Here is an 8726-nt window from a genome sequence, read left to right on the forward strand (position 1 = left end):
AGTTTTGGGATTATACAATTTGTATTATTTCTCTTGTGTTCTTCGACTGCCGCCTCCACCTACGCACTGGCCAGACGTTTTTCGATAGTTAAAGAGCCAGCCGTCCGTCCGTCGTTTGATGTGTTTTCACAAGTTCCCGTAACTTTGAGCCCCGAAATAAATATGTGACAGTACGTTTTTAAACTGATATTAACTACCTAGAAATCAGCTTCAACAATTTTGACATAGCGTTTACCTTATTTTAATAAAGTTTCCTACGTTCTTTCAACCATTTACATCATTGTATCCGACGAACGTACCGGACCTAACCTAAAGCATTCATTGGATTACGTGTGTCGAAAATTTTTTTTACCTTTTAATTTATATTGCGTCTATTTTTCGCGATCCGATCAATTTTCGTAGGTTCATAAAGAGAAATCGAATGTTCTTGAACATTTTTGTCCCTCAGAAAATTAATCTAATTGTCACAGTTAAGCATTTATTCTTAAACCATCCTTACTGCAGGTCGGCCACATCGCGCATAAACGCGGCTGACGCAGAATATGGGCCTGAAAGCAGCTGTCCAAGCACTAAAGTGAGTATAAACTTTCAATTTATTAATTTATAGAACGTTAACAATGGCAAAAACCTCTGGGGGCCCCGAAGTCGTGCATTGAAACTCTTCTTATTTAAAATTGGTCTGCTCATTTATCCTCCAAGATGAATACTTCGATAAACGTCTCGACAGTGCGTTATGATTTTTAACTGAGTGGAACTAAGAACTATTACTCCAAAAATGAGACCTGCCCGAAACAGCGCAGTCAGAGTTTTGTATCATTCTGGGTATTTCGAGATGAATGTCTTGTAGTCAGGGGCCAAAAACTATAATCTAAACAAAATATTGTATGCTGTCGGGATCAAGGAATTTCTAGTGCTTTTTGATAAATTTCACTGTAAAGATATTCTAAAAAAATTCTCTGTTTCAAATCCTGTCTCATAACAATTATTAACAGTAAATGCAACTAATCTTCATCCATAAATACGCAAAATTGTAACAGTAGCCCCATATACACATCTCAAGCATTAAGTTTGTTGATAACGAGTGCTCTTTGTTTTCTGGTTTTTTTAAAACGTTTCTGTATTATTGGTTTATTTTTGCTCAAAGGGGACTTGATCTGTACTTAAAACATTGAAAATGGTAGTTGCTCGATTGTTATTCTTTGCGATCAGCATGTATGTGTTGATAATTCATAACTTTTCTTTTGACTTCAGGAAGGCAGAACCGTTAAAGGATAAAGTTCAACAGTGCAAGGATCTTCTAAATGACAACGATGCATGGGTCTGCCAGCAGCAACTTCAAAAGATTTATCAACAGGTCCTTATCTTGGATCTCGAATATGCACTTGACCGCAAAGTCGAACAAGAACTCTGGAACCTTGGATTTAAGAATTACATAGCCACTCTACAAACACAAGCAAAAGATCGAAAAAATCCAAAACGGGGTGAATCCCAGGCTATGTTGAGTTGGTGTCTCGAAGCAGCAAGTGGTTTCTATTTAACTCTTCTGCAAGAAATATGTACTGCCTTTGATTTGGATCTACCATTCAGACGGTGAGTTTTTACTCTTAATAATTCTATTCATATCGGATCTGGTGGTAACTTCATATTTTTGTTGAACATCTCTCTGGTGAATGGCAAAATATGGACTAGTGCTGACTCATTAAAACGATATCATTGAAATTATTATTGTTATCATAATAAATATACGTATTTGCAACTATGTTTTAAAAAAATTATTTAGTTTGCTGTCAAAATGTGCCTACTGTAAATGCTTGTAATTTAGGCTTCATTTTTTTCTCTGCAAATATGTTTGGAGCAACAAACTTTTGTACTTTATTAGGAAAGTTGCTTTTATGAAAAAATGAGAGCGGTTTTGGGTCTGCAAATTACAATGGAATGCACAGTTGAAGAGTTGTACAAATTTCCTTGTAAACTTATTTTTGAAAAACATCGCCGTGGTAATTCCCATTCATAGGAAACCTAGTTTCATTTTTCAGTCCCAGCACTGTCCCGTAAACTTTCTTGCAATAACTTGAATTACACGCTGAATCTGTAAATTATGTAGTGTAAATAATATATTGTAGTACAGACTGTATTGTAGTCGACATCTCAGCGCAAGTATGCTGGACTAAAGATACAGCAAAAGGCTGGTATCTACAACTGTGTTCAATTTGGCTGATCAACCTCGATTTCCGAGCACCCGGTCATCCAAAAGATATACTTGATAAATCATTCAGTATACCAGATAAAGTGTACCATCCTGGTTACTATTCTTCACTACTCTGTACTATATATCACATACAACACTTTGGCATCAGTATCAACGGAAAGAAGTGCAGACGAAATTTACAAAAAGTCATACTAGAAATACTCCATCTGAGAATTGAATTACTCCTGCCAGAAGATGCCTGAGAACATCTGTCGCATCACTAGAGCACTAGTGATCCACATTTCTTCAATTGCAATTTTTGTTATTTTCATAGTATTAGATAATTTCTTGAACTATATTTTCTTATTGTTAATTCTTATGTATTACAGCAAGAGCTATGTATATGGATGTACCTCACCATGGAAGGCAGTAGAAAAGTTATCAGCACCACATAAATCTTCCTGTTTCTACGTGTGCCAATATTGTCTTGTTCACTTGGGAGATATAGCTCGTTATAGGAACGAAAATAGACAAGCAGAACTGTTCTATCGACATGCAGTATCCTTGTCACCATCTAGTGGCCAACCATACAATCAGTTAGCATTATTGGAAGCATCTCGCGGTGATAAATTGGGCACGGTTTTTCACTATGTGCGATCGGTAGCTGTTAAACATCCATTTCCTGTTGCGACAGCAAATCTAGCAAAGACCTTATCTTCTGCCCTGAATGACAAATCGTTCAATACTGAAGGGAAGACTAAACTAACGTCTCAAGAATACATAAGTGTTTTCTTGAAGCTGCATGGCGTACTGCACAATCTAGGAGAAGTGAGTGTGGCTGCAAAGTATGTGACCATTCTTACTGAAACTATGACTGCTCTTGTAGCAACGGAAAGCTTTAGCTCTTGGCGATTGGTACAAATGCTGTCAATCAATTTATACGCACTACAACACGCTGTTGGAAATATAACTGATAGTGCAGACATTTTGAATACAGAACAGTTGAGTTCGGATGAAAAAATTGCGAGAAACTGTGTGTTGGATTTAATAGCTGGAAGTCTATCAGCTCTACTTTTACCTGTTTACACAATTAAAGGAGCTGTGATGGACTACTTTGCATTACCGACAAGTGAGTTTTGACAGTATTATTGAATTCTGTAAATGGTGAAACAGATACACTACTGTGCGATATAAGTGTGACTCAGAAGTATTTTGTTTCAAATAATTTCAAGGTGCTATATTACTTCAATTATTTGATAATATTTGCAGTAAAATTGTGCCTTGAGTGGATTCGTCTGAAACCAAGAATTCTGGAAGAAACAGCTTTTGCATCTAGATTGCAGATTTGGCCCAGTCTTTGTTTACTTTTAAATGGACTACAACAAAGCATTGGCGACTTCAAATCTGATCACTGTAAGTTCGTGGATTTTTTTAACAATGTGATTCAGTGATGGCCGATATTCATTTCAGTTCTCAGAGTTGTGTAATTCTTTGACCTTTTATCAATAAATTTACCTAATAACAACATTTATTTACGTGACAATTTTTTTGTCACAGATGGAAAAGTCCCTTTACCAGAGGATCGTGATTTACAAGGCTTCTTGCCTCTGGAGAAAGCCTTTGAGGCTCTTCGATTCACTAACACAGATTTCGATGGTGATATTGTATCTTTGAACAAATTACGTGCTATACGTATCTTAGATTTGGGTCATCAGTTGACAGAACAACAAGTGAATGGCACAGCGTTGATATCCATTGTAAAAGGTGATCTGGATGTACAAGAGAAATTTACAGCAGGAAATGAAATAGCCGGACTTAGTAAAGAATTGTGGAAAGAGTTGGAAGAGCTGAGCCTAAGCAAAGACAAACAACCACTAGTAAATACCAGTCCAGTTCCGTCAGAGTCAGCTAGCAGCAAGGGGTCATGGGAAGCAGATATTCCTGAATTGACAGGTGTGTCAAACTTGAAAATTTATTACCTTAAAATGTTAAAATAAAAGTCAAGCATTTTAAATTAATCTAGCTGATGCAACTAATATATTTTATTATTTATAGTTGAGAAACGGATAGGTATACTAAAGCCGCAAGGTTCCCTAGAACGCAGTAGGGATTCTGCAGTGACTGGCACTGAAGGTAGCAATTCAGAAACCAACTCGATACCGTCAATCAGAAAGCCAAGACAAAATGTGGCTATGCAGGCAATAATGCGTCGTGCAGAAACTGAGCAGAAGCAAGTGACGTTCAAGAATGTATCACCAGTAATAATTGAGGAGGAGGATGTCAAGGCTAAGCTAACACCTACTTCACCGACTAAAAATGGGGTCAATAAAATTGTCCAGATGAATTTACAATCATCGAATCAAAATGGTCTCCTGAATTCAAATCAGGTCACAAGTGGACAAATTCACTCGATACCCCTTATAAGTAGAGTGGCTAGTGCAAAGAATAGTACGCCAGTACAAAACCAAGCTACATCAATTTCAAATCAATTAAAATTGAAATTAGATATACCACAACCATCACAAGTTAATCAGCATCCGCCAAATGAGCCTCCTCACAACATGACGCAATTTGGTTTTCAAAATCATGTTTCTAGGCAGACTTCGTACCAAAATCAGCCCTTTAATGTACAAAATCCTCAATTCGGTAAAAATTTCATGACTGGACATATGCAGAATTTTCCACAATACCAGGTCCCAGGGCAATTCAATATGCCTCAAAATATTACAATGTCTCATGGTGTAAATCAGAATCGACTAGCACATCAGAGAATGGGCCAAAATGCGCCTCAGAGTGGAACGTTACAGCAAAATGTTGGACCAAATTCAGTTCCTCAACAAAGTTTTGGAACCAACATTTCCCAAAGTGCTGCTCTGCAGCAAACTATGATTCAGAATGCCGGAATGCATCAAACGATGGGAATCCAAGAGCAGGGTATAGTCCAAAATAATTTGAGGCCAAATGGTCCTAATTTGCAGGGTCAAATGAAGTTACCAATGGCTGGTATGACTAACGGAATGCAAGGATTACAAAATATGGCAAGTTATCAAAACACTTTTCAACAAAATGTAACATTGCCAAGTATTCCGAACGCTACAATAAATCCAACAAATTTATCAAACGTCCAGAGTATTAATTACAACCCTAATTTTGGACAGAATGCGTTCAATCAGATGTATCAGAAACAAATGTCTCCAGCAGCCTACACTAAGGCAACGGGTCAATTCACGTTTCCGACTCAGGCCACTACCAGTAAAGGTCAACAATCTTCAAATAATTATCAAAGATTCTCTAGTTACGAAAACAAAGACTTCAACTTGTGGAAGGATAACCAGCCGCCACAACCACCAGTTACTTGGTGGGGAAATACAAGAGCATCTCAAATCCCATGCAAGGATATGACAGGTGATGTGTTCCAAAATTGGCCAACAGCAAGTCCTCCTGGATCAGCAAACATATTTCCTACAGTACCACTCACACCAGGAAATAATTATCACCAAAATCCGATGCTAGGCAGACAGCCGTATAGCAGAAACAGTTTTGACGAAGCTAGGTCATATGAGGTGCGAAGTTTCCCAACAAATATTCACGTAAACTTAAATATTCAGATTAATGAGTTATCCAATTGTGAATCTTAATAACATTATTTACGTTTAAGTCAATTGCCGCACTTATTTTTTTTGTTTTTCGTATTATGAACTTACAGAGACATGTACATAAATATAAATATTTAAGAACATAATGTATATCAATTTACTTATTTTCAGATAGAACAAAAACAGCCACAGTCACCAGGTGCTGGAAATACATATTCTCTGTTTAGTGGTAACACATGGGGAGCAGCACCTCAACAAAACCCATCTAATCAGGATCAAGTGAAGAACAGACTTAGCCAGCAATCTCTTTGGTCAGGTCCTGGCCCTTCACCTTTGGAAAGACTTCTAGAACAGCAAAAATCGCTTCGTGAGGGTGGTACTTGAAGGAACGTGTTCAACGCTAACGCAACATGGAACAAACTTATCCTCTTACCCAACACGCGGGCTAAGTAACTAGACATAATCACAGCAAAAGCTATGATAACGTAAGTTACAGAATGAAAAAAATTTCACACACTAATAAATCCCCTCCAAAGAGAAAGAAAAAACAAGTCGACAAACAAAAACCACCAATTGACAGGAATATCGGATGGAATAATAGATTACCCAAAACTTAGCATGAAGTATGGTGAGATCCACTGGGAACATTGATATTCGTTAATGAAGGTTAAAAAAACACGCATAATGGTCGAATCTGGGTATGAATATTATTACCAGAAACAGAACATGGACAGTACTTCTCTATCACTATTACCAAGTTGTTACAGAAATTCGAAAGTATACTATTTGAGTAGGGACTATACCCTGGATATGGCGATAGATTTTCGTACGTCAGGATCTTTAGAATTAGTAGCACGACTTGGGTCCTGATTACTATTCGATGCGACATGGTTCCATTAAAGCCAAAATTATTTGGAACTTAAGTAAACACAAGTTTAGGCTTGTCAGTAATTACCTAAATAACAATAAGCATGAATGGTTTTAGGGAGTCCATCATGCAGCCTTGATGTTATCATAGCGTTGAATTAAAATCTATATCCAAAGTATTATAAGCAAGGAAACTTCAATAAATAGAGTTTTGCTAATACATTTAGGGCGAGCATTATTTAAATTCTCTGTCGTGCAGATCTATTTTCAACTGATTATAGGTACGACAGCATAATGTATTTTAGTATGATAAAAGAAGAAACGGCTACCCTCATCAATAATATACTTGGATTCTAATATTTGTTTCAGGTGAATTACAAACTAAATAAATTTTATAACATAACAACAGCTAGAGTAGCTGGAGACTGATTCATTAATTATATCCCAAGCTTGAATAGCAACACAAAAAGTAAGAAAAGGTAAAAAAAAAAAGAACTGTCGTCATGAAGGCATATGTAGACTAATGAAATATTCATAAAAACTCAAAACTGATATCTTAAAGATTATGTTTTAATGGTTAAAATATAGAAATTTATAGAAATATTGAATTACCTGCAAATATATTATGTTAAATATGCAAAACTGATATTGTTTTAAACCTATCAATATAGTAATTACAAATTTTCCAATAATTTGTAACAATTTGATTTCATTAGTAATTGAAGTTATAGTAGTATTAAACATTAAAAACATGCATATAGTCCGTGAACGTCATTGAGTGGCATCGCGCAGGTACTCGCCCAACCGCAATTTCTTGAAGACATGCAAATCTTTCTATGCATTGATAGCGTAGTTCTATTGGAAAATTGAATTCCTTTGGAAGAAAGAGTAGGAATGATTGGAGTTTGGGTAATGCAATTGCATTCACTATGGGCAGTTTTATGTTCAGAAAAAATATATTTCGTTGTAAAATTATGTACCAAAACTACAAGGATGTAAAATTACGTAGGCAAGTTTGCCACGGACACAAAGGCACTTTAGGTAGTTGCATTATTCATTATAGTGGGCCATAAAAAGTAAACTTACCAATTATACGCAATAAAGGTTGCGACGAACTGTCTTAACATATTTTGAAGTGCTGAACGTTATTTTAATTGAGTACAGGGTAATTAACCCAACCAGCCGTAATTCTTAACATTTCGATTTCTAAGTATACATATGTCATTTTGGCACTCTACACATAAGTAACAAAAATGTTTATTATTCGATGTAGTGCAAAGAGTATTAAAATATATTTGGTAGTTCGTCCTGGGGAGATTTATATGCTTATTACTATATGTATTACCAAACTTAAGGTTATAGGTATAAAGTCAGAGCAATATTTGCGTCATTCGATAGCTTGTCTCATACAGTGAATTTGATTCCAGAACACTTTTTCATAGATAAGTGAAATATCCCTTATAATTAAATCACCGCATTTCTTAAAATAATTCGAAAACTTAAAGTAGTCATCAATGTTCATCTTAGTTTATTAATGAATAGAATATGAGCTTATTTTCTTATACATTTTCATCACAATCATTTAAATGTTATTAGAGTGACAGGTAAAAAAGTAACAATTTAAGCCTACGGTAACCATCTTTGAATTATTTTGAAATTCGCATTTGATCATTTCAATTCTTCCACTACGATGCTGGCTTCAATGTATGCTATTTTAAGATAGATCTTTGATTGATGATTATGAAAATTTACACATACTTCTAGTGTGATCAGCAATTTGTATTAAAATTTCCATTAGTATGCATCCACGACCATCATTGGAACGAGTGAAATTATTGAAGTTTTGGCAACGGTTTATGGCAGACGAGTCAAAATCATGATACATGTGAAGGTATCGCTGCCAGCTATCATGCGAGTCATGTCCTTATGATTAATGGACAGGCAGTCTATGTTTTCAAAAAGGGACATCGGACTTGTAACACAGGAGCATACCTAGAGAAAGTAAATACAAATGATATAATAGTACTGACGCAGAAAGAAATTATAATTGGGTTATATATATATATATATATATA

The 8726-nt window shown here is 35.8% G+C and overlaps 1 protein-coding gene across 3 annotated transcripts; it reads left to right on the forward strand.

The window, feature by feature from the left end:
• Positions 1-29: 29 nt before the first annotated feature.
• LOC107222790 (protein SMG7) lies at positions 30-8597 on the forward strand. 3 transcript variants are annotated; one of them, XM_046735163.1, is made up of 9 exons: positions 30-170; positions 505-574; positions 1252-1590; positions 2578-3317; positions 3458-3601; positions 3746-4141; positions 4244-5226; positions 5347-5778; positions 5956-8597. In XM_046735163.1, the coding sequence occupies exons 2-9, from the start codon at positions 543-545 to the stop codon at positions 6166-6168; spliced, it is 3279 nt and encodes a 1092-aa protein (XP_046591119.1). In that variant the 5' UTR covers positions 30-170; positions 505-542; the 3' UTR covers positions 6169-8597. The 3 variants fall into 3 exon arrangements, with proteins under 3 accessions (XP_046591119.1, XP_046591118.1, XP_015517781.1); XM_046735162.1 differs by having other exon boundaries at positions 4244-5778; XM_015662295.2 differs by having other exon boundaries at positions 4244-5751.
• Positions 8598-8726: the final 129 nt, after the last annotated feature.

Source organism: Neodiprion lecontei, chromosome 3 (assembly GCF_021901455.1).
Source record: "Neodiprion lecontei isolate iyNeoLeco1 chromosome 3, iyNeoLeco1.1, whole genome shotgun sequence".
Lineage (NCBI taxonomy): Eukaryota > Metazoa > Arthropoda > Insecta > Hymenoptera > Diprionidae > Neodiprion > Neodiprion lecontei.

Excerpts from the sequence above, each read along its gene's own strand:
- LOC107222790 (XM_046735162.1), top strand. The coding sequence starts at position 543 with ATGGGCCTGAAAGCAGCTGTCCAAGCACTAAA. Across the intron at positions 4,142-4,243 it reads AGATATTCCTGAATTGACAG|TTGAGAAACGGATAGGTATA; the intron begins GTGTGTCAAACT and ends TATTATTTATAG. Across the intron at positions 5,779-5,955 it reads GTTTCCCAACAAATATTCAC|ATAGAACAAAAACAGCCACA; the intron begins GTAAACTTAAAT and ends ACTTATTTTCAG.